This window comes from Coregonus lavaretus, assembly GCF_964263955.1.
Source record: "Coregonus lavaretus genome assembly, chromosome: 31".
In the NCBI taxonomy this organism is placed as follows: domain Eukaryota; kingdom Metazoa; phylum Chordata; class Actinopteri; order Salmoniformes; family Salmonidae; genus Coregonus; species Coregonus lavaretus.
Genome location: NC_140018.1, coordinates 24,855,027 through 24,882,314, shown reverse-complemented (window position 1 = coordinate 24,882,314; position 27,288 = coordinate 24,855,027). Strand labels below are relative to the sequence as shown.

The 27,288-nt window shown below is 45.7% G+C and overlaps 1 protein-coding gene across 1 annotated transcript in view; it reads right to left on the bottom strand.

The window, feature by feature from the left end:
- Positions 1-27,288, bottom strand: part of pex7 (peroxisomal biogenesis factor 7) — a 42,277-nt gene that overhangs the window by 9,170 nt on the left and 5,819 nt on the right. The window contains exons 6-8 of the mRNA XM_084149311.1: positions 14,285-14,391; positions 13,514-13,627; positions 7,418-7,473 (exon numbers count right to left, since the gene is read on the bottom strand). Coding sequence (XP_084005437.1) covers positions 7,418-7,473; positions 13,514-13,627; positions 14,285-14,391 — 277 coding nt within the window. The remainder of the gene's footprint in view (positions 1-7,417; positions 7,474-13,513; positions 13,628-14,284; positions 14,392-27,288) is intronic.

Here is a 27,288-nt window from a genome sequence, read left to right as displayed (position 1 = left end):
TGTTACACAAAAAAAGTGCCCTTTGCGTCCCTTTGATATTTTAAGTAGAAATTGTGCACCATATTGCATTTTAAAAGCCTGTTATATTAAATGAAGTGCCTTTTAATATAGACAATATGGAAGATTCTATGAATCGGATTTGTAATATGAATAAAGGCTTGGTAAAGTGCCAAAATTCTGCATTTTGACATGTCCCCCAACCATGTGTCACTTCTAGGAAGATTTTAAACCACAATCTCAAAATGCTCCAAGTTTTACCATCATTGTAAATTGTTATTTTGTTGCTTTGACAAAGTCATTTCTGGAGATGCTTATTTATTTCATGTGATTAGTGATTAATTTACGTCTGTCCCTCATTTTAAGGAACTTAATTTTCGATTGAATATGGTGAAACGATTCCTTAAAAAAACAAAAAAAACATTGAACCTCTAATAGTCAAATCATAGTGTAAAAGCAGGTGAGCTGGTTCTACCCTTTTTTGGCCATGTTCTGGTATTTTGTGGTGGAAAACTGAGTGGGTCGAGCATAACACAACTCTGTTACCCATAGATAGACAGGCAAAAAATTGTTTTGAACTTTTTTTTGTCAAGCTTGCATTCAATTGCCACTCCACGTTGCACACAATAAGCTTCCATTCCCCTTGTCACAATGGGATTTATGGCTGATTTAAGAAGAAATCATCAACTCTGTTACTGTCAACACTGTTACTTTATTTGGCACTTACTGGTATTTTTTTTCTATAACCTCTTGAGATGGGAAAAAAGTGTTTTTTAGTAAGTTAAACATGCGCTCTTTATGACAGAATGTAAAAATTAGGTGAAATCTAAAGTTTATTTGGACAAAGTTACAATTCTCAAAAGGCACCGAATTGGTGGAATGACCTAATTATTATAACTGAGTCTTGAGACTGAAATTCAGTGAGAGACTCATGATCCTGCTCTGTGTGTCTAGAGCTATAGGAGCACAGAGGCACCAGTGTGGGACAAGGGGTAATCAAATATGGAGGGGCTTTCCCATAGCCACTGACTTTCACGTGACATCGGAAACAAAAAGCCAAGTCAAGGGAAGTGAAGAGTGAATAGCAGACAGAATAGTTTAGGGGTTCAACAAGGGTTCTTCTAAGATCCTCAAAGTTCTTTGAAGAACCTTAGGGTTCTTGGCACTGAAAATTGCCCCCAAAAGGTTCTTCCAAGAACCGCATAGGAGGTGGGGTTCATCGAGGAACCTCAATAGTTGGTGGGGTTCTTGCAGGAACCTAACTGCCCAACCGAAACATTTGGATTTGAATTTGAAAGGACTGCAGGTGCAGGCACTTAACTGACAAATGTCAAGATCTCCTAAATTTAAAGGTCCCTTGTATGATCTAAATTGATATTGTTTTATGATGATACCATCTATCTTTTCATATTTGTGCAAATCTTTCTAAAACAGAAAATGGATACAATTCAATGGATATCAATCAACAAAGAGTTAAGAATACAGTGGGGGAAAAAAAGAATTTAGTCAGCCACCAATTGTGCAAGTTCTCCCACTTAAAAAGATGAGAGAGGCCTGTAATTTTCATCATAGGTACACGTCAACTATGACAGACAAATTGAGAAAAAAAATTCCTGAAAATCACATTGTAGGATTTTTTATGAATTTATTTGCAAATTATGGTGGAAAATAACTATTTGGTCACCTACAAACAAGCAAGATTTCTGGCTCTCACAGACCTGTAACTTCTTCTTTAAGAGGCTCCTCTGTCCTCCACTCGTTACCTGTATTAATGGCACCTGTTTGAACTTGTTATCAGTATAAAAGACACCTGTCCACAACCTCAAACAGTCACACTCCAAACTCCACTATGGCCAAGACCAAAGAGCAGTCAAAGGCCACCAGAAACAAAATTGTAGACCTGCACCAGGCTGGGAAGACTGAATCTGCAATAGGTAAGCAGCTTGGTTTGAAGAAATCAACTGTGGGAGCAATTATTAGGAAATGGAAGACATACAAGACCACTGATAATCTCCCTCGATCTGGGGCTCCACGCAAGATCTCACCCCGTGGGGTCAAAATGATCACAAGAACGCTGAGCAAAAATCCCAGAACCACACGGGGGGACCTAGTAAATGACCTGCAGAGAGCTGGGACCAAAGTAACAAAGCCTACCATCAGTAACACACTACGCCGCCAGGGACTCAAATCCTGCAGTGCGAGACATGTCACCCTGCTTAAGCCAGTACATGTCCAGACCCGTCTGAAGTTTGCTAGAGTGCATTTGGATGATCCAGAAGAGGATTGGGAGAATGTCATATGGTCAGATGAAACCAAAATAGAACTTTTTGGTAAAAACTCAACTCGTCGTGTTTGGAGGACAAAGAATGCTGAGTTGCATCCAAAGAACACCATACCTACTGTGAAGCATGGGGGTGGAAACATCATGCTTTGGGGCTGTTTTTCTGCAAAGGGACCAGGACGACTGATCCGTGTAAAGGAAAGAATGAATGGGGCCATGTATCGTGAGATTTTGAGTGAAAACCTCCTTCCATCAGCAAGGGCATTGAAGATGAAACGTGGCTGGGTCTTTCAGTATGACAATGATCCCAAACACACCGCCCGGGCAACGAAGGAGTAGCTTCGTAAGAAGCATTTCAAGGTCCTGGAGTGGCCTAGCCAGTCTCCAGATCTCAACCCCATAGAAAATCTTTGGAGGGAGTTGAAAGTCAGTGTTGCCCAGCGACAGCCCCAAAACATCACTGCTCTAGAGGAGATCTGCATGGAGGAATGGGCCAAAATACCAGCAACAGTGTGTGAAAACCTTGTGAAGACTTACAGAAAACGTTTGACCTGTGTCACTGCCAACAAAGGGTATATAACAAAGTATTGAGAAACTTTTGTTATTGACCAAATACTTATTTTCCACCATAATTTGCAAATAAATTCATAAAAAATCCTACAATGTGATTTTCTGGATTTTTTTTCTCATTTTTTTCTGTCATAGTTGACGTGTACCTATGATGAAAATTACAGGCCTCTCTCATCTTTTTAAGTGGGAGAACTTGCACAATTGGTGGCTGACTAAATACTTTTTTCCCCCACTGTATGTACAGTGCCTTGCAAAAGTATTCATCCCCCTTGGCGTTTTTCCTATTTGTTGCATTACAAACTGTCATTTAAATTGATTTTTATTTGGATTTCATGTAATGGACATACACAAAATAGTCGAAATTGGTGAAGTGAAATGAAAAAATAACTTGTTTAAAAAAATTCGAAAAAATAAACTACGGAAAAGTGTTGCGTGCATACAGTGGGGAGAACAAGTATTTGATACAATGCCGATTTTGCAGGTTTTCCTACTTACAAAGCATGTAGAGGTCTGTAATTTTTATCATAGGTACACTTCAACTGTGAGAGACGGAATCTAAAACTAAAATCCAGGAAATCACATTGTATGATTTTTAAGTAATTAATTTGCATTTTATTGCATGACATAAGTATTTGATCACCTACCAACAAGTAAGAATTCCGGCTCTCACAGACCTGTTAGTTTTTCTTTAAGAAGCCCTCCTGTTCTCCACTCATTACCTGTATTAACTGCACCTGTTTGAACTCGTTACCTGTATAAAAGACACCTGTCCACACTCTCAATAACTTATAGGGGTTCCCCCACAGTTTCAATTTGAAGAACCCCTAAAGGATCCTCCAGGAACCTTTACTTTTTAGAGTGTAGTTCAGGTAGGCCTTCACCAAACAGTATGACAGTAATCCAGTGATGGCATACTGAAGAAAACCTCCCAAAAATGACTAATTCCTGGGTGGGAAGTTTTTATTTGGTAAGCCCGATCAGTGGCAAGTGTGTTACTTATGTTTTACCTAAGGGCACTTGAGTAACATGGCATAACTTTCTGTCAGACAGATGCAACCAAGTCGTCAACAAAGAGACCAAGTTTTCCACACAATCAGAGAGAGAGAAAAACTGTGTTTATCCTCCACCCCCCAAAAAATGTTTTGTTTTTGTTTTTTCACACGAGAGCAATTGACTCGATTCGGACATCAAACAACAAGTTAAGGCTGGTTTTGGATGGGCGTGAAGAAGACTGGTGTCGCATAAAATGTATTTGTGTAGTGAGGGAGAGTTAGAGTGATTTTTGTAATGAAATACACCACCACAGTAATCTGCCTGAATTAACCAAGGCAGTCTTGGCCCAGACCAGATCAATAAAAGTCAGGCTGGCGCTGGTCCAAACCTCAGCAGCCAACCAGCCAACCAGCCCACTGAACACTGCACTGTACACGGCGGCAGGTAGCCTAGCGGTTAGAGCATTGGGCCAGTAATCGAAAGGTTGCTGTTTCGAATACCCGAGCCGACAACGTGAAAACTCTGTCGATGTGCCCTTGAGCAAGGCACTTAACCCTACTTTGTTCCACTACCGTGCCATACTACAATGGCTGACCCTGTAAAACAACACATTTCACTGCAGTGTATGTGACAATACAACTTTTCCCCACCAGATACACAAGACAATAGGGCTGGGAATTGCCAGGGACCTCACTATACGATCACGATACTTAGGTGCCGATACGATACAGTGCATTCGGAAAGTACTGAGATCCCTTCCCTTTCTCCACATTTTGTTACGTTACAGCCTTATTCGAAAAAAATTTAAATATTTTTTCCCCCTCATTAATCTACACACAATACCCCATAATGACATTCATGTGGTAAAAAAAAAAAAAAAAAAAAAAAAAAAAAACTCTAGACATTCTATAATGAATAGGTGGTCTATTCAAAGCAAAACACTTCTACTGCCCAAGGCCATTTCTATGGAACACATACAGTGCAATACTCCATAATATCAAAGCACGGAAATACCTTATTTACATAAGTATTCAGACCCTTTGCTATGAGACTCGAAATTGAGCTCAGGTGCATCCTGTTTCCATTGATCATCCTTGAGATGTTTCTACATCTTGATTGGAGTCCACCTGTGGTAAATTCAATTGATTGGACATGATTTGGTAAGGCACACACCTGTCTATATAAGGTCCCACAGTTGACAGTGCATGTCAGCGCAAAAACCAAGCCATGAGGTCGAAATAATTGTCCGTAGAGCTCCGAGACAGGATTGTGTCCAGGCACAGATCTGGGGAAGGGTACCAAAAAATGTCTGCAGCGTTGAAGGACCCCAAGAACACAGTGGCCTCCATCATTCTTAAATGGAAGAAGTTTGGAACCACCAAGACTCTTCCAAACTGAGCAATCGGGGGAGAAGGGCCTTGGTCAGGGAGGTGACCAAGAACCCGATGGTCACTCTGAAAGAGCTCCAGAGTTCCTCTGTGGAGATGGGAGAACCTTCCAGAAGGACAACCATCTCTGCAGCACTCCACCAATCAGGCCTTTATGGTAGAGTGGCCAGACGGAAGCCACTCCTTAGTAAAAGGCACATGACCCGCTTGGAGTTTGCCAAAAGGCACCTAAAGGACTCTCAGACCATGAGAAACAAGATTATCTGGTCTTATGAAATCAAGATTGAACTCTTTGGCCTGAATGCCAAGCGTCACGTCTGGAGGAAACTTGGCACCATCCCTATGGTGAAGCATGGTGGTGGCAGCATCATGCTGTGGGGATATTTTTCAGCGGCAGGGACTGGGAGACTAGTCAGGATCGAGGGAAAGATGAGCGGAGCAAAGTACAGAGAGATCCTTGATGAAAACCTGCTAAAGAGCGCTCAGGACCTGAAACTGGGGCGAAGGTTCACCTTCCAATAGGACAACGACCCTAAGCACACAGCCAAGACAACGCAGGAGTGGCTTCGGGACAAGTCTCTGAATGTCCTTGAGTGGCCCAGCCAGAGCCCGGACTTGAACCCGATCGAACATCTCTGGAGAGACCTGAAAATAGCTGTGCAGCGACGCTCCCCATCCAACCTGACAGAGCTTGAGAGGATCTGCAGAGAAGAATGGGAGAAACTCCCCCAAATAAAGGTGTGCCAAGCTTGTAGCGTCATACCCAAGAAGACTCTAGGCTGTAATCGCTGCCAAAGGTGCTTCAACAAAGTATAGGGTCTGAATACTTATGAATATGTCATATTTCAGTTATTCTTTTCCTCTGTTTTTTTGCAAAAAGTTCTAAAAACCTGTTTTTGCTTTGTCATTATGGGGTATTGTGTGTAGATTGATGAGGGGAAAAAAACGATTGAATCAATTTTAGAATAAGGCTGTAACGTAACAAAATGGGGAAAAAGTCAAGGGGTCTGAATACTTTCCGAATGCGATTCTCACAATTCTATATGTATTGTGATTTTAATGCGATTCGATGTTCCAAACATATTGCTCACCATATGTCTGCTGCAGAAGGACAAGAGAGAGCCATGAGAAAACAAGTTTTGATCAGACATGGAAATAAAAGTGGAGACAACAAATTGGCTCCATATTTAAAAAAAGATGGAGAACAAGCTATGAGGGAAATATAGTATGAGCTTTGGTGCAGGTACAGCCAACTAGCGCAAAAATAATATTGCGATAGTCCAAACGATACGAAATATAATTACAAATAATATCCCGATATGTAAAATGTATCGATTTTTTCCCCCCATCCCTACAAGACAACCTTCCCTCCCTTTGGACGATACCTAGATCTTAATGGCCGATACAGACGCATTACTTTGTGAACAGGAGACAGCTTGGGTACCTTAAAACCCAACTTTCTGTATCAACCTCAACAGGCATCATTGCCATTATTCAAATAGATCTAAGGTTGGAAAAAACGGGAGGAATAGAATAAGATCTCAGTACAGAATAGCATAGGATGATTTTAATTCTGTCTCAAGGAATGATTCTAAAAGACGACAGGGTACACAAAAGTGATTTATGGGTCATGATTGACTAGCATGTTGTTGCTGCACTGGGGATGCCTGCTCTGATTATGTGGGGTTCTGTTGGTGGAGGCATGACACTAAACAACTCACCCTTGACTGACTGCATTGTTTGGGAATTAGGCTCACATATTCAAACTCTGAGACTGAGAATATGCATTGCCAAATAACAATAAACCAGTCTACCTTGAAATTACAGATTTTATGACCCTACTCAACATAGTACGATTGTAGTTGGTCTTCCCATTGCTTGCATGCATATTTTACACATATTTCTACAGACCCCTCAAACACGAGTGTTCCTGGAGGTAATTTAAAAAAAAATAGTTCCAGGAGATTGCCCTTCTTCCAGGAAACAGTATCATCTAGTGATCATGCTTCACTGACTCCAATGGGTTTTAGTAAAGGTCTGACACTGCATAGTTGAATGTGTGTCACAAATGAAATCTTGTTTTAATGCGGCATTTGTCTTTAAACATTGTTCATTCAGTGGGATATTATGGCTCAGTGTGCATTACAAGCTGAACAAGAATTACAGAATCATGATTAGAATGTCTTACCTGACTGTGAAGTCATAGGAACACGAGGCCAACACTGTCTGGTTGAATGGAGAGAACTGTGGGAAAAGCCATAAGAGTACGATATAAACGTGCAAAATTTGACAGTCATTTTTTAAAATAACAGGTGAGGGGTAGGGTGACATTTAAAATACCCAAATGCGCCTCCCGAGTGGCGCAGCGGTCTAAGGCACAGCATTGCAGTGCTTGAGGCGTCACTACAGACCCGAGTTCGATCCCAGGCTGTGTCACAACCGGCCGTGACCGGGAGTCCCATAGGGCGGTGCACAATTGGCCAAGCGTCGTCCAGGTTAGGGGAGGGTTTGGCCGAAGGGGCTTTACTTGGCTCATCGCGCTCTAGCGACTTATTGTGGCAGGCCGGGTGCCTGCAGGCTGACTTCGGTCATCAGTTGAACTGTGTTTCCTCCGACACATTGGAGCGGCTGGCTTCCGGGTTAAGCGGGCGGGTGTTAAGGAGCACGGTTTGGTGGGTCATGTTTCGGAAGACGCAAGACTTGACCTTCGCCACTCCTGAGCCCGTTGGGGAGTTGCAGCGATGAGACAAGATCATAATTGGATATGATGAAATTGGGGAGAAGAAAAGGGGATAAATAAATAAATAAACAATAATGCGGGACAACTGGATGATTTTGCGGGACATTTGCCGGACAGTGTAGCCTACATGAATAAACACACACAAACAAAAATCCCTCTCCCGCTGCATTGAGCAACCTGATTGAAGCACACTTAGCCTGCTCTTCTGCCTCGCACAACATTTGGTGATGCAGAAACGAGAGATCACGTGTGGCTGTTTTATGAAAATCTGGGAATATTTGGCCAAGGAAACATTTCTGGTTGGTCTCAGGGAATGTAAAACAATCAGGAAGGGACTTTTAAAACAGGATTAAGTGGCAGCAAATATGTTGAATAGCTAAATTACCTTATATATTTCAGTCTAATATGGCTATTTACTTATTTTGTTAGCTCTTCGTTACAAGCATGCTTTTTGTAAGTAGTTAACTGTCCTCTCCAAGTTTAGCTGAAATGTAGCCCGAAAGGATTTGACAAATGTGATTGGCTGACGATATGACATTGGCCTACGTCTCGTCTTGCGCTGCGCAAAATATCAACAACGATTGGAGAAGTGTTTAACATCACCAGTACCACATCCTTATGATATACACTCAGTTGCCAGTTTATTACGTACATCACCCTGTTCACGACAATGGTTTGTTCCTACAGACATTGAGTCACGTGGCCGTGGCTTGCTATATAAAGCAGGGAGACAGGCATCGAGGCATTCAGTTACTGTTCGATTGAATGTTAGAAATGGCAAAACGAGTGAGCTAAGCGACTTTGAGTGTGGAATGATCGTCGGTGCCAGGCGTGCCGTTTCCAGTATCTCAGAAACGGCCGGTTTACTGAGAATGGTGCGACAAACAAAAAACATCCAGTCAGCGGCAGTCCTGTGGGCGAAAACAGCTTGTTGATGAGAGGTCGAAGGAGAATGGCAAGAATCGTGCAAGCTAACAGGCGGGCCACAAACAGAAAAAATAACAGCGCAGTACAACAGTGGTGTGCAGAACCGCATCTCAGAACGCACAACTCGTCGGTCCTTGTCACGGATGGGCTATTGCAGCAGACGACCACACAGGGTTCCACTCCTATCAGCTAAAAACAAGAAGAAGCGGCTCCAGTGGGCACGCAATCACCAAAACTGGACAATTGAGGAGTGGAAAAACATTGCCTGGTCCGACAAATCCCGGTTCCTGTTGCGTCATGCTGATGCCAGTCAGGATTTGGCGTAAGCAGCATGAGTCCATGGCCCCATCATGCCTGGTGTCAACGGTAAAGGCTGGTGGCAGTGGTGTAATGGTGTGGGGAATCTTTCCTGGCACATGTTAGGTCCCTTGATACAAATTGAGCAATGTTTCCATGCCCTGAAGAATTCAGGCTGTTCTGGAGGCAAAGGGGGGCCCAACCCAGTACTAGATAGGTGTACCTAATAAACTGAGTGTATATCTTGTCATAAACGCAACGTGACTGCGAAAGAAATAGGTTGGAAAGCCAATTCTCATCAAATTAATGGGGAGTCTGGTTTGGTTGGGTGAAAAAGGGCCAAAATGCGGGACTGTCCCGCACAATCCGGGACATGTGGTCACACTAGTGAGGTGGAAATTGGCTGGCACACACACAACCATGACTAAACACTTTTACCTTTACACATCTTTCAGTTTGGGCTTTGATGTAGTTAAATGAAAGTAATCAAATCTCTGCTTGTATCTACAGTATATTATCTTTCCATGATGTAAGCACAAGGGATTTGCCAAGCACTTTTTCATTTACTTTGAGCACTCTTTTCAGTGTCCTCCCAGACTTGCTGATATGCTATATTTGTAACATCATATAGACTTGCTGCCTTAAGAAAATCTATACCTGATGGCAGGTTTACAAACACACTGGAAACCTCAAGATAAGGTCCCCTATGAACACCCTGCATCTATTGATTACCCACGCCTGTTAAAAAGCTGTCCTGAAAACACCTGACTTCCAACTGATAGTGTTGTAGCTAGCTCTAGCTGATTATGTGATGTTCAAGTGTGTGGCAGGGTGATTCCCCATTGTTAAGAGGAGTGAGAATCACATGGATCATGTGATGAGGGCCGATGAGGTCTAGACACCTGCTGGTCCATCTGTCGGGGGGCAGAGTAAAGTCAATTCTGTTTAATCTGACTAATTGGTGGTTGTTAGATGGACACGGTAGCTAGGGCCCGTCGACCGACCCATCCAACCCACCACCTTTCTCTCAAAATCCATTAAACAAATCTTGGAGGGGAGAATCTATAGCTGTCACCACAGCAGGGCTTGTGAGCTGGCCCAGTGTACTGCAAAGCTGCCTAGGATCCCATCAGACCGTACTGTACTGCGCTTGTTAACTCCATTCAGCTGAGTGCTTTGATCACACCAGAACCATCTTTCCAGAACAGGTTGCTAGGCAGACAGGTGAAAAAAAGAGGGAGGGAGTGCTGTCGAGTATTGCTGAGCTGTTTCCTGCTTCCAACAGCTGGCAATTCGCTAACATAATTTAACACCGTGGAAAAGCCTTTTCTTGGAACTGAGAGGATGGTGTAGGGCTGGACGATATGGCAGAATATAATATCATGATATCTTTCTCATTTTTGACGGTATGAAAGTATTTTATGTGTTCTAAATATGCTTCATGAGTAGTGCATGATCCTGGGGTGGCAACAAATACATTCTAAGTGGTTTTAAACAGGGCTTTCTCTCTTCTGATTGTTTTACAATGTTTAATCAAACTTCAAACACAAATACTTTTTTTGCATTTTCATCTATTTCTGCATTTCCTTCACTCATGTGTTATCATTTCCACACTGTACCACATTTGTTTTGTCTTTGTATGCATCTATTTTGTGAAAAAGTCCCTTTTCCTTTATCAGAATAATTATTCTCCTCTATAGATGAGTTGTCTGACAATGTCACGGAAATTATGCGCACGCATCAATGGGGATGGAAGCCGTGCTTTGTTATGATTCTGAATCATAAGCTAGCAACGATGACGAAGCTGCCATGCGGGGAATCGTAGGTGGCTAGTTTCAGCAAGTTTTATCTTGTTCTTGATACCATGTATTGTTTTGAGGTGTTTTGACTGATTTCATGTACATTTACATTTACATTTTAGTCATTTAGCAGACGCTCTTATCCAGAGCGACTTACAGTTAGTGAATAGATCTTTTTTTTTTTTTTTTTTTTATACTGGCCCCCCGTGGGAATCAAACCCACAACCCTGGCGTTGCAAACGCCATGTTCTATCAACTGAGCTACATCCCTGCCGGCCATTCCCTCCCCTACCCTGGACGACGCTGGGCCAATTGTGCGCCGCCCATGAGTCTCCCGGTCGCGGCCGGCTGCGACAGAGCCTGGATTCGAACCAGGATCTCTAGTGGCACAGTTAACACTGTGATGCAGAGCCTTTGACCACTGCGCCACTCAGGAGACAAGAGTCATGTCAATGTTAATATGGCTCAACTTTGCTAGCTAGCTAACCAACAACTTTAACAATGTATTTGAGAGACAACAAGTGCTCATTGTGCAAATGTATTTATGTTTTCAATAAACATTCGGAAACAAAATAAAGTTTACATTTTGTCAACAATCTAAGCCAACCCTGTCTGTTTTGCCCCCTAGTCGCGCACGCGTCGGTTTTGTTGCTAAACAAACAACCCGTCTATGACCAAGTATTTTCAATGGATTCAATGGCAGTTCTTACTTTCACCACAATTCTTTTGGCACCAGCACTGCATCACAGGCAAGAATCATGGCAAAAAAGTGCATTATGCGCACATTCGGTTGGCAGTCAAACACAAGGAAGGCCCTCAAAATTGTCAAAGACTCCAGTCACCCTAGTCATAGACTGTTCTCTCTGCTACCGCACGGCAAGCGGTACCGGAGTGCCAAGTCTAGGTCCAAAAGACTTCTCAACAGCTTCTACCCCCAAGCCATAAGACTCCTGAACAGCTAATCATGGCTACCCGGACTATTTGCACTGCCCCCCCACCCCATCCTTTTTACGCTGCTGCTACTCTGTTAAGTATTTATGCATAGTCACTTTAACTCTACCCACATGTACATATTACCTCAACTAGCCGGTGCCCCCGCACATTGACTATGCAACGGTACCCCCCTGTATATATAGCCTCCCTACTGTCACTTTATTCTATTGTATATATAGCCTCCCTACTGTCACTTTATTTTTTACTTCTGCTCTTTTTTTCTCAACACTTTTTTGTTGTTGTTTTATTCTTACTTTTTTGTTTAAAATAAATGCACTGTTGGTTAAGGGCTGTAAGTAAGCATTTCACTGTAATGTCTGCACCTGTTGTATTCGGCGCATGTGACCAATACAATTTGATTTGATTTGATTTGATTTGAGTCTCTTACTGACAGAACGGACAATTGGCATAATTTTTCGAGTTTCATCACTCAGTTATTACATTCATACATTTAACAGCACCAAGTTCCTCGGTGTCCAAATCACTAAAGACTTAAAATGGTCCAAACATACACGCACGTGAAGAAGGTGCAACAGTTCCTTTTCCCCCTCAGGAGGTTGAAAAAGTTTAGTATGGGCCCTCAAATCCTGAAAAGGTTCTACAGCTGTACCATTGAGAGCATATTGACTGGCTGCATCACTGCTTGGTATGGCAATAGCACCACCCTCGATCGCATGGCGCTACAGAGGGTGGTGCGGACAGCCCAGTACATCACTGAGGCCAAGCTCCCTGCCATCCAGGACCTCTATATCAGGCGGTGTGAAAAGAAGGCCTGGAAAATCGTCAAAGAACCCAACCCCTCAAGCCATAGACTATTTTCTCTGCTGCCGCACGGCAAGAGGTACCGGTGCATCAAGTCCGACACCAACAGGCTCTTGAACAGCTTCTATATCCAAGCAATACGACTGATAAATAGCTACACGGACTATCTGAGTTTACCATGTATCTTTATTTACCTTTTATTTCAATCTTTGCACTGTCTCTATGCACACTGACAGGGCCCTACACACACACAAACACTCACTCCATCATTTACTCACTCACACATAACATGCACATACATTTATACTGACTCTACACACCCACTCACGTACAAGCTGCTGCTACTCTGTTTATCTTATATCCTGCTGCCTAGTCCCCTTACCTCTACATATCTACCTCCATCACTCCAGTATCCCTGCACATGTAAATATGGTATTGGATCTGACTTTTTCAACATTTCCTGTATATAGTATGCTTACTTACTTACTAACTTTATTGTGTATTTCATATTTCTTGTGTTTTTGTTCTAGTAATACATTGATTTGATTATCACATTGTTGGGTATTGAGTTTGCAAGAAAGGCATTTCACTGTACTTGTGCATGTGACATTAAAACTTGAAACTAACAAACCAAATATTGAAATACCGTTAGGTAAGGTAAAGTTAAAATCCAAACCGGTCCGTGCATCAATACCGTTATATAGTAACATATGGTTTACTGCCCAGCCCTAGGATGGTGTATGGGTGAGAAGGGATGCTACATTACCTTTACTCTTCGTATTGCGTAGGAATGGCCTAGTAGATGTGACAGAGGCTGCCGGACATTCCGTAGGTCCCACACACACAGGCTACAGTCCACTGCTCCAGTTACTATCACATTCTGAGGACAGCCCAGACAGTGTCATTTCTTTCCCCCAAAGGTACATAAAAAAAAAAAAAAAATATATATATATATATATATATATATATATATATATTTAACCTTTATTTAACTAGGCAAGTCAGTTAAGAACAAATTCTTATTTACAATGAAGGCCTACACCGGCCAAACCCGGACGACGCTGGGCCAATTGTGCGCCGCCCTATGGGACTCCCAATCACGGCTGGTTGTGATACAGCCTGGAATCGAACCAGGGGGTCTGTAGTGACGCCTCAAACACTGAGATGCAGTGCCTTAGACCGCTGCGCCACTCGGGAGCCCCAAAGGTACATACTGTACTAACACAGGCATTTATCAACAATAATTATGATTAGGGGAAATACATACCTTTTTCAACCTATAGAGGTCTTTTCACATATAAATATGCAATATCAATAATAACAATGACAGTGAGGCTAGGATGTGGCAGAGGTGATTGTACAGTATCTCTGTTCTCAATCCCAGGATGGGTTTTATTAATGGATTGAAGCGTTGGCATTTTAAACCTAAATGTCTTTAGGTCCACTTCATAAACTCCTGCTTCCAAGCGTCAAATTAAATGTTTTGGGCTGAGGTTTTAACAGTTGGGGGCTGTACTGCAGTAAAGTACCACGGTACCTGATCGTATTTGCACCAGTCACAGCTGAGGATCTCTGCCTTGTGGGCTGGGATAGCCAGCCTGCACCTCCCGGTCTTCACATCCCACACTCTCAGCGTCCCGTCCCCTGGTGACAAAGACAAGACTAGATTCAGGGTTGAAGGGTCACAGATACAGGTAGCCATGTTGTTCTAGTCATGACTCACAGTTCCACAGTCAACTGTACCTACACTCAGCCTCCCTCACACAATCTACCATAGGGTTTTGGACCATGACGCTCATTTCAAGGGCCAGTTCTCCCTCCGCAGCAGAAGGAAGGCAGGCAGGCAGCAGCCCCCATTCCCCCTGGTTCATCCTGGATCAGATACAGGATCAGGGACAGGGGAATGTGGCCCTGCCTGCCAAGGGACTGCGACACTTATCGGCACAACCACAGCCAGATGGAAGCATTTTAAGAAGGTCTGGACAAGATGCTCCCCAACCGCTCTCTCTCTCTCTCTTTCTCCCCTGCTCTCACTACCCTCCCTACCTCCACCCTCTGTCCATCCTCCCTCCCTCTCTCTTTCCTCTTTCTTTACCACGCACACTCAGACCCAAGCTGGAAGGGGCTTCCTGGTGAGATTCTAACAATGGGTTTTTAGGCCACTCCCTTTGCAGTCTGCAGTGAATGACCTTGGCAGGCTGTTCAGTGTCTATTACACGTCTCAGTGGAAACCTGCTGCGTCAGCTACACAGCCTAATGCCAACTTCACACCATTTCACCCTTTACAATACTACACCACAGCATGCTACAATACTGCAAAATCAAGGTTTACATTTCTATTTTTTTAGCGTTTCTCCATCTAGTCCTAAATCTACAGCTTAAATATGAATCCATTACTGTGTATTCATTTGTGATATTTGAAACTAAGACTTATTTTTTAACTCTGCCATTTCCATTGGAAATATGTTTACATACTGTATCAGCACTGGATTCATGTGGTTTGAAAAAAAAATTAACTCTAGACATTCTATAATGAATAGGTGGTCTATTCAAAGCAAAACACTTCTACAGCCCAAGGTCATTTCCATGGAACTTTGGAAAGTATTCAGACCCCTTGACTTTTTCCACATTATGTTACGTTACAACCTTATTCTAAAATGGATTAAATAAATAAAAATCCTCAGCAATCTACACACAATACCCCATAATATCAAAGCAAAAAGAGGTAATATCAAAGCAAAAATACAGTTGAAGTCGGAAGTTTACATACACCTTAGCCAAATACATTTAAACTCAGTTTTACACAATTCCTGACATTTAATCCTGGTAAAAAATTCCCTGTTTTAGGTCAGTTAGGATCACCACTTTAATTTAAGAATGTGAAATGTCTGAATAATAGTAGAGAGAATTATTTATTTCAGCTTTTATTTCTTTCATCACATTCCCAGTGGGTCAGAAGTTAACATACACTCAATTTGTATTTGGTAGCATTGCCTTTAAATGGTTTAACTTGGGTCAAACGTTTCGGGTAGCCTTCCACAAGCTTCCCACAATAAGTTGGGTGAATTTTGGCCCATTCCTCCTGGTGTAACTGAGTCAGGTTTGTAGGCCTCCTTGCTCACATACGCCTTTTCAGTTCTGCCCACACATTTTCTATAGGATTGGTGTCAGGGCTTTGTGATGGCCACTCCAATACCTTGACTTTGTTGTCCTTAAGCCATTTTGCCACAACTTCGGAAGTATGCTTGGGGTCATTGTCCATTTGGAAGACCCATTTGCGACCAAACTTTAACTTCCTGAGTGATGTCTTGAGATGTTGCTTCAATATATCCACATAATTCTCCTTCCTCAATATGCCATCTATTTTGTGAAGAGCACCAGTCCCTCCTGCAGAAAAGCACCCCCACAGCATGATGCTGCCACCCCCCTGCTTCACGGTTGGGATGGTGTTCTTCGGCTTGCAAGCAACCCCCTTTTTCCTCCAAACATAACGATGGTCATTATGGCCAAACAGTTCTATTTTTGTTTCATCAGACCAGAGGACATTTCTCCAAAAAGTATGATCTTTGTCCCCATGTGAAGTTGCAAACCATAGTCTGGCTTTTTTATGGCGGTTTTGGAGCAGTGCCTTCTTCCTTGCTAAGCGGCCTTTCAGGTTACGTCATTATAGGACTTGTTTTACTGTGGATATAGATACTTTTGTACCTGTTTCCTCCAGCGTCTTCACAAGGTCCTTTGCTGTTGTTCTGGGATTGATTTGCACTTTTCGCACCAAAGTATGTTCATCTCTATGAGACAGAACGCGTCTCCTTCCTGAGCAGTATGACGGCTGCATGGTCCCATGGTGTTTATACTTGCGTACTATTGTTTGTACAGATGAATGTGGTACCTTCAGGCGTTTGGAAATTGCTCCCAAGGATGCACCAGACTTGTGGAGTTCTCAGTTGGTGTAGGAATCATGCGCAGGACGCAGAGGCTCAGTCCAAAGGTTTTAGTGCAATATATATATATTATATATACAACAAAAGCACCATAAGCCCGAAGGCAAAATACAAGACGCACACAGGCGACAAAACAAATGACGCACAAACATGTGCAAAACAACCCTCTCCAAAACACTGGAGGGAAAATGTAGCTCCAAACACGAAACAGAAGCGCAATCACACACAACGACAAGCACACACAACGAGAACTAAATAGGACACTAACGAGGACTAACAAGACACAGGTGTACAACATCCAGACAAAACCAAACGAACATGAAACATAGATCGGTGGCAGCTAGTACTCCGGGGACGACGACCGCCGAAGCCTGCCCGAACCAGGAGGAGGAGCAGTCTCGGCCGAAACCGTGACAGTACCCCCCCCTTGACGCGCGGCTCCAGCCGTGCGCCGACCCCGGCCTCGGGGACGACCAGGAGGACGCGGAGCAGGGCGCGCGGGATGGTCCCGGTGGAACTCCGACAGGAGAGATGGGTCTAGGATGTCCCTCCGCGGCACCCAGCACCGCTCCTCCGGGCCGTACCCCTCCCACTCCACGAGATACTGGAGACCCCCCATCCGGCGTCTAGAGTCCAAGATGGACCGAACGGTGTACGCCGGAGCCCCCTCGATGTCCAGTGGGGGCGGAGGAGTCTCCCCTATCTCATTGTCCTGGAGTGGACCAGCTACCACCGGCCTGAGAAGAGACACATGGAACGAGGGGTTAATATTCTTATACTCAACAGGTAGATGTAATCTATAACACACCTCGTTCAATCTTCTCAGGACTTTAAAGGGCCCCACAAACCGCCGACCCAGCTTCCGGCAGGGCAAGCGGAGGGGTAGGTTTCTGGTAGAGAGCCAGACTCGATCTCCGGGTGCGTACACCGGCCCCTCACTGCGGTGGAGATCGGCGCTCGCCTTGTGACGAAGGACGGCCCGCTGCAGGTGGACGTGGGCAGCGTTCCACGTCTCTTCCGAGCGCCTCATCCAATCATCCACCGCAGGGGCCTCGATCTGGCTCTGCTGCCAAGGTGCCAGAACCGGCTGGTAACCTAACACACATTGGAAGGGGGTTAGGTTAGTAGAGGAGTGGCGGAGAGAGTTCTGGGCCATCTCGGCCCAGGGAATGTACCGTGCCCACTCCTCCGGCCGGTCCTGGCAATACGACCTCAGAAACCTACCCACATCCTGGTTGACACGTTCTACCTGCCCGTTACTCTCCGGGTGGTACCCTGAGGTAAGGCTCACCGAGACCCCCAAACGCTCCATGAACGCTCTCCAAACACGAGAGGTAAACTGGGGACCTTGATCAGACACTATATCCTCGGGTACCCCGTAATGCCGGAAGACATGGGTAAAGAGGGCCTCAGCGGTCTGTAGGAAGACCCGACATAGGGAGAAGACGACAGGCCTTAGAGAACCGGTCCACAACGACCAGGATGGTGGTATTCCCCTGAGAGAGGGGAAGGTCTGTCACAAAATCCACCGAGAGGTGGGACCATGGTCGTTGTGGAACGGGCAGGGGTTGTAACTTAGCCCTGGGCAGATGTCGGGGCGCCTTACACTGGGCACACACCGAGCAGGAGGAGACATAAACCCTCACATCCCTAGCCAAGGTGGGCCACCAGTATTTAGTGCTAAGGCAATGCACCGTCCGGCCGATACCCGGATGTCCAGAGGAGGGTGACGTGTGAGCCCAGTAAATGAGTCGATCCCGAATCTCGCGCGGAACGTACTTCCGACCCTCAGGACACTGTGGAGGGCTGGGGTCGGTACGCAACGCTCGCTCGATTTCGGCATCGACCTCCCAAATCACCGGTGCCACAAGGCAAGACTCCGGTAGTATGGGAGTGGGCTCAACGGACCTCTCCTCCGTGTCATACCGCCGGGACAGCGCATCTGCCTTACCATTCTGGGACCCAGGGATGTACGTGATTTTAAATACGAACCTGGTGAGAAACATACTCCATCGAGCCTGGCGAGGGTTCAGTCTCCTCGCTGCCCGGATGTACTCCAGGTTCCGATGGTCAGTCAAAATGAGGAAAGGGTGTTGAGCCCCCTCAAGCCAATGCCTCCACACCTTAAGGGCTTGAACTACAGCTAACAGCTCCCTGTCCCCAACGTCATAGTTACGCTCCGCCGGGCTGAGCTTCTTAGAGTAAAAAGCACAGGGGCGGAGTTTAGGTGGCGTGCCGGACCGTTGAGAGAGAACGGCCCCGATACCAGCCTCAGACGCGTCTACCTCGACCTGAAAGGGTAATGCGGGATCCGGATGCGCTAGCACCGGAGCCGACGTAAACAGGTCCTTCAGTCTCCTAAAGGCCCTGTCCGCATCGGCTGACCACTGCAGGCGCACCGGACCCCCCTTCAGAAGGGACGTGATGGGAGCTGCCACCTGTCCAAAACCCCGGATAAACCTCCGGTAGTAATTCGCAAAGCCCAAAAACTGCTGCACCTCTTTTACAGTAGTTGGGGTTTGCCAATTACGCACAGCGGACACACGATCCACCTCCATTCTCACCCCTGACGCGGACAACCGATAACCCAAAAAGGAGACCGACTCCTGGAAAAACAGACATTTCTCTGCCTTGACATATAGGTTGTGCTCCAACAGCCTCCTCAATACACGACGCACCAGGGTTATATGCTCGGCTCGGGTAGACGAGTACACCAGAATGTCATCAATGTACACGACCACCCCTTGTCCCTGCATATCCCGGAAAATGTTATCTACGAAGGATTGGAAGACTGAAGGAGCATTCATCAACCCATATGGCATGACGAGATATTCGAAATGACCTGACGTGGTACTAAATGCTGTCTTCCATTCGTCACCCTCCCTAATGCGCACCAAGTTATACGCAATCCTGAGATCCAGTTTTGTGAAAAACCGCGCTCCATGCAATGACTCCGTCATGGTCGCAATCAGAGGGAGTGGATAACTGTATTTCACAGTAATCTGATTGAGACCACGGTAATCAATGCATGGGCGCAACCCTCCATCTTTCTTTTTCACAAAAAAAGAAGCTCGAGGAGGCGGGAGAAGTGGAGGGCCGAATGTATCCCTGTCTCAAAGATTTGGCTATATACGTCTCCATAGCTTTTCTCACCTCTTGAGACAAAGGATACACATGGCTCCGTGGGAGCGCTGCTCCTGCCTGGAGATCAATCGCACAAACCCCCTGTCTATGAGGAGGTAACTGCGTCGCCCTAGTCTTGCTAAACACGAGTGCTAAATCCCCATATTCAGGCGGAATGTGCAGTGCGGGCACTTGGTTTGGACTTTCCACCGAAGTCGCCCCCACGGAAACACCCAGACATCGCCCCTCGCACTGAGCAGACCACCCATCGAGAGCCCTCTGTTGCAACGAAATAGCAGGGTTATGGGTGCTTAACCAGGGAATCCCCAGCACCACTGGGTACGCAGGAGAGTCGATCAGATACAACTGTATAGTCTCCTCATGACCCCCCTGCGCACACATCCGAAGTGGCGCTGTGATCTCCCTGATCAACCCCGACCCCAACGGGCGGCTGTCTAAGGCATGAACGGGAAAAGGTTTGTCAATAGGTAGGAGAGGGATCCCTAACTCAAAACAAAACTTACGATCAACAAAATTCCCAGCTGCGCCTGAATCTACTAGCGCCTTATGCTGGGAATGAGGTGCAACCTGTGGAAAACAAACAGGTATACAAAAGTGTGCAACAGAAAGCTCTGGGTAAGTGGGACGTCTACTCACCTGGGAGGCCCCCCCAGTGCGTGGCCTGTTGCCGTTACTCCCGGAGAACCCTCCCCAGCACCTGGCCGTAGTGTGCCCTCCACGACCGCACTTGGTGCAGGAGACAGGCCCCCTCGGGCTCTTCCTACTCCGTTCTCTAGCGCCAGCACCCCCGAGCTCCATAGGGCTCGGCTCGGAGGTGCCGGAGGGCGGAATGGACGGACTCCCCTCGGGACGTCCACGGGTGGCCAGCAGGGTGTCCAGACGGATGGACATATCGACCAACTGGTCGAAGGTAAGATGGGTATCCCTGCAGGCCAACTCACGTTGAACGTCCTCTCGTAGGCTACATCGAAAATGGTCGATGAGAGCCCGTTCATTCCACCCTGCATCCGCCGCTAGAGTCCGGTACTCTAGAGCGAACACCTGAGCGCTCCTCCTCCCCTGTCTCAAATGGACTAGCCGCTCCCCCGCCGCTTTGCCCTCAGGTGGATGGTCGAACACGGCCTTGAAGTGGCGGGAGAACTCGGCGTAGGTGATGGTGTTGGTGTCCATCCTCCTCCACTCGGCGTTAGCCCACTCCAACGCCTTGCCCGTGAGACAGTAGATGAGGGCGGAAACGCTCTCGTATCCCGAGGGCACCGGGTGTACAGTGGCCAGGTAGAGCTCCACCTGCAGGAGGAACCCCTGACACCCGGCAGCTGTTCCGTCATACGCCCTCGGGAGCGAGAGCCGAATCCCCCTGGGTTCCGAACCTGGGACTGGTGGACCGACCGATGGGATGGACAGGGTAGGTGGAGGTGTGGGTACCCTGCTGGCCTCCCATCGGTGCATGATGTTGATTACCTCCTGTAGAGCGATCTCCAGTTGTCGGATCTGGTCCTCTTGCCCACGGAGATGCTCCTCGAGCGACACAGGCGTCACTGCCGATCCTGCTGATTCCATTATGTGGTGTGTGATTCTGTCAAGGCGTGCTGAAGGTGGGTGTGGTGTAGGAATCATGCGCAGGACGCAGAGGCTCAGTCCAAAGGTTTTAGTGCAATATATATATTATATATACAACAAAAGCACCATAAGCCCGAAGGCAAAATACAAGACGCACACAGGCGACAAAACAAATGATGCACAAACATGTGCAAAACAACCCTCTCCAAAACACTGGAGGGAAAATGTAGAAACACGAAACAGAAGCGCAATCACACACAACGACAAGCACACACAACGAGAACTAAATAGGACACTAACGAGGACTAACAAGACACAGGTGTACAACATCCAGACAAAACCAAACGAACAAGAAACATAGATCGGTGGCAGCTAGTACTCCGGGGACGACAACCGCCGAAGCCTGCCCGAACCAGGAGGAGGAGCAGTCTCGGCCGAAACCGTGACAGTTATGCACAAAGTAGATGTCCTAACCGACTTGCCAAAACTATAGTTTGTTAACAAGAAATTTGTGGAGTGGTTGAAAAATGAATGAATTAAATGTCAGGAATTGTGAAAAACTGAGTTTAAATGTATTTGGCTAAGGTGTATGTAAACTTCCGACTTCAACTGTATGTATATACTGTATTCTAGTCAAGGCCTATCCTATTTAACTATTGCTGTACATATACCATTCTATCCTACGTATTCTACAGATATACTACACTGAACAGAAATATAAACGCAACATGTAAAGTGTTGGTCCCATGTTTCATGAGCTGAAATAAAATATCCCAGAAATGTTCCATACGCACAAAAAGCTTATTTCTCTCAAATGTTGTGAACAAATCTGTTTACATCCCGGTTAGTGAGCATTTCTCCTTTGCCAAAATAATCCATCCACCTGACAGGTGTGGCATATCAAAAACGGATCAAACAGCATGATCATTACACAGGTGCACCTTGTGTTGGGGACAATAAAAGGCCACTCTAAAATGTGCAGTTTTGTCACACAACACAATGCCACAAATGTCTCAAGTTTTGAAGGAGCGTGCAATTTGCATGCTGACTGCAGGAATGTCCACCAGAGCTTTTGCCAGATAATTGAATGTTAATTCCACTACCATAAGCCATTCTGATTGATTGGGCTTGGCTCGCCAGTGGGTAGCCTTGGCTCCACCCATGGCTGCGCCCCTGCCCAGTCATGTGAAATCCATAAACTGAAATATCAAATTTACATAAGTATTCAGACCCTTTACTCAGTACTTTGTTGAAGCACCTTTGGCAGAGATTACAGCCTCGAGTCTTATTGGCACACCTGTATTTGGGGAGTTTCTCCCATTCTTCTCTGCAGATCCTCTCAAGCTCTGTCAGGTTGGATGGGGAGCTTCGCTACACAGCTATTTTCAGGTCTCTCCAGAGATGTTTGATCAGGTTCAAGTCTGGGGTCTGGCTGGGCCACTCAAGGACATTCAGAGACTCCTGCGTTGTCTTGGCTGTGTGCTTAGGGTCATTGTCCTGTTAGAAGATTAACCTTCACCCCAGTCTGAGGTCCTGAGCGCTCTGGAGCAGGTTTTCATCAAGGATCTCTCTGTACTCTGCTCCGTTCATCTTTCCCTCGATCCTGATTAGTCTCCCAGTGCCTACCGCTGAAAAACATCCTCACAGCATCCACAGAGGAACTCTAAAGCTCTGTCAAAGTGACCATCGGGTTCTTGGTCACCTCCCTGACCAAGGCCCTTCTCCCCCCAATTGCTCAGTTTGGCAGAATCGTGAGCATTAAGATTTCCCTTCACTGGAACTAAGGGGCCTAGCCCAAACCGTGAAAAACAGCCCCAGACCATTATTCTTCCTCCAACAAACTTTACAGTTGGCGCTACGGATTGGAGCAGGTAGCGTTCTACTGGCATCCGCCAAACAGAGATTTGTCCGTCAGACTGCCAGATGGTGAAGCGTGATTCATCACTCCAGAGAACACGTTTCCACTGCTCCAGAGTCCAATGGCAGCGAGCTTTACACCACTCCAGCCGACGCTTGGCATTGCGCATGGTGATCTTAGGCTTGTGTTGCGGCTGCTCGGCCATGGAAACCCATTTCATGAAGCTCCCGACGAAGAGTTCTTGTGCTGACGTTGCCTCCATAGGCAGTTTGGAACTCGGTATTGAGTGTTATAACCGAGGACAGACAATTTTTACGCGCTACGTGCTTCAGCACTCGGCGGTCCCGTTCTGTGAGCTTGTGTGGCCTACCACTTCGCAGCTGAGCCGTTGTTGCTCCTAGACGTTTCCACTTTACAATAACAGCACTTACAGTTGACCGGGGCAGCTCTAGCAGGGCAGAAATTTGATGAACTGACTTGTTGCAAAGGAGGCATCCTATGACGGTGCCACGTTGAAAGTCATTGAGCTCTTCAGTAAGGCTATTCTACTGCCAATGTTTGTCTATGGAGATTGCATGGCTGTGTGCTCGGTTTTATACACCTGTCAGCAACGGATGTGGCTGAAATAGCCGAATCCACTAATTTGAAGGGTTGTCCACATACTTTTGTAAATATAGTGTATGTGTTTGCAACCAATACAATTTGATTTATTTTGAATGGTTTTATGGCCCAGTGGAAGGGGAAACAGCATTTCTTAATACAGTGGCACAATAGAAATGTACAGCAGTACAGTTGAATTCCTCATATCTCCTGTCCAGAGTGCCTTACTTTCCCATTAACGAAGAGAGCCAGCAACCTCACAGACTAACTCCCACTGTCACTCCTATTGACTGAAACCACTGCAGAAAATGAATTCCTTCATGGCTTTTCAGAATGGACCGGGGAAAAAAACCTTAGCCAATTATGAAAGCGAATCACGGCGAAGGGAAGGAGGAAATGAATGAACATTGTTCCAGAGTTTTTGAGAGATTAGTTAGGTCAATATTCAGTGGCTGGGATGACCTAGATGCTGGTGTTTAATAGCAACATTGATTTGTGGTTCGCTCAGTGCTCTGCTCACATTTTTAATTACAGTGAAATGGATCCCTGGTGGAGATTGCAGCCTCACAAAGCCACTTGTCTGTAAAGCTCTGCTTCATCCCTGCCAAGATGCTGCAAGCAGGCAGGGCTTGTCGCCGTGGCTCCATCTTGGAGTAGCGAGAGAGAGAATATGGGAGTTCCCGATAAGCACTAATCAGCAAATGCCAACATTGTGTGCAGCATGATCTATTTTGCCTGCGCGCATATGACAGACAGTTGTTGGTGGGAGCACGTGTCCGGAGTCACCGAAAGAGCGCGTATTAATCCTGCAGTAGAATTCATTACGGCCAGCACGTGAAACGAACGACCAAAAAATAACGAGTCACTCAGAAAAACAAATCATGACTATCGAGTGAGTAAAACGAATCGTTCGTGAACTGCACATCACTTACCTAAATGCGGCTGCTGTTTAGGAACACAGCTTATATAATATGGAAAATGCAATCATTCATTTATATGGCACTGATATATCTCTAACAAACCTAGCCAATACAGAGTTTGCGGAACTGAGATAATGTGATTTTGGAAGGCTGTAAGGCAGCTTTGACAATGCGCAGTTCTGGATCAAGTGTTTGACTGCAGGTTTTCTGGCCTCTGCTGTTGTGGGGTTACCACCAGATCTCACTCACATCGCATCTATTACTGTGTACCCCTGCTGAGGCAGCATCCTGCAAACCTCTCTCTCCCCTCTCCTATCGCTCTCATGGACAAATACAGCTGTGCTGTGGGATCTGTGTGCATGCCTCACAGCCCTCCTATTGATTTTCACCCACTTCTCATTACCTGCTTGGTAACGCCTTCAGTGTCAAGGTTTTAATAGGAAAAAGGGGATCTTCCATCAACACTTCGCTGTGTTATCATAGCTAATGGCTCTCGGGGTATGCTGCCTTACTGAGCGAGATGCAGAGAGAGAAGCATAGATAGCCTACTAGGGTGTGTGTGTGTGTGTGTGTGTGTGTGTGTGTGTGTGTGTGTGTGTGTGTGTGAGAGTGTGTGTGTGTGTGTGTGTGGTGGGGGGTGGACATGCACCAGGGTAATAAACGTCAAGGGCTAGCCCCTGAAGCTATGTAAAAAATGTCTCACACACTAAAACCATTGTCATCACAAATGGTTTTACTGTTCTACTGTACCCCCTTCATTGCAGATCATTGGGGGATCACGTGAAGTGTATATTAAGGAAGAAATACACATCATCATGGGGTTTTGTACCAGATATATCATATTTTGATATCAAGCCAGCAGCGATCACTGAACACCAGAACATTTACATTTTAGTCATTTAGCAGACGCTCTTATCCAGAGCGACTTACAGTTAGTGAATACATATTTTTTTTTATACTGGACCTCCGTGGGAATCGAACCCACAACCCTGGCGTTGCAAACGCCATGCTCTACCAACTGAGCTACATCCCTGCCGGCCATTCCATCCCCTACCCTGGGCCAATTGTGCGCCGCCCATGAGTCTCCCGGTCGCGGCCGGCTGCGACAGAGCCTGGATTCGAACCAGGATCTCTAGTGGCACAGTTAGCACTGCGATGCAGTGCCTTAGACCACTGCGCCACTCAGAACAGATATGATTATGTGATTTCAGTCAATCTTCACATACACTGAACAAAAATATAAACACAACATGCTACAATTTCAAAATGTTTACTGAGTTACAGTTCATATAAGGAAATCAATCAATTGACATGAATTCATTAGGCCCTAATCTATGGATTTCACATGACTGGGAATACAGATATGTATTTGTTGGTCACAGATACCTTTAAAAAAAAGGTAGGGGCGTGGATCAGAAAACCAGTTAGTATCTGGTGTGACCACTATTTGCCTCATGTAGCATGACACATTGCATAGAGTTGATTAGGCTGTTGATTGTGGCCTGTGGAATGTTGTCCCAATCCTCTTCAACGGCTGGGCCAAGTTGCTGGGCCAAGTTGCTGGCGGGAACTGGAACACGCTGTCGTACACGTCGATCCAGAGCATCCCAAACATGCTCAGTGGGTGACATGTCTGGTGAGTATGCAAGCCATGGAAGAACTGGGACATTTTCAGCTTCCAGGAATTGTGTACAGATCCTTACAACATGGGGCCGTGCATTATCATGCTGAAACTATTTGCACTGCCCCCCCACCCCCACCCCCCACTCCATCTTTTTACGCTGCTGCTACTCTGTTAATTATTTATGTATAGTCACTTTAACTCTACCCACATGTACATATTACTTCAACTACCTCAACTAGCTGGTGCCCCCGCACATTGACTCTGCACCGGTACCTCCCTGTATATATAGCCTCCCTACTGTTATTTTATTTTACTTCTGCTCTTTTTTTCTCAACACTTTTTTGTTGTTGTTTTATTTTACTTTTTTATTAAAAATAAATGCACTGTTAGTTAAGGGCTGTAAGTAAGCATTTCACTGTAATGTCTGCACCTGTTGTATTCGGCGCATGTGGCCAATACAATTTGAATTGATTTGATGATGGCAGATGAATGGCACGACAATGGGCCTCAGGATCTCGTCACGGTATCTCTGTGCATTCAAATTGCCATTGATAAAATGCAATTGTGTTCATTGTCTGTAGCTTATGCCTGCCCATACCATAACCCCACTGCCACCATGGGCACTCTGTTCACAACGTTGACATCAGCAAACCGCTCACCCACATGACACCATACCCGCTGTCTGCCATCTGCCCGGTACAGTTGAAACCGAGATTAATCCGTGAAGAGCACACTTCTCCAGTATGCCAGTGGCCATCGAAGGTGAGCATTTGCCCACTGAAGTCGGTTATGACGCCAAACTGCAGTAAGGTCAAGACCTTGGTGAGGACGACGAGCACACAGAAGAGCTTCCCTGAGACAGTTTCTGACAGTTTGTGCAGAAACTCTTCGGTT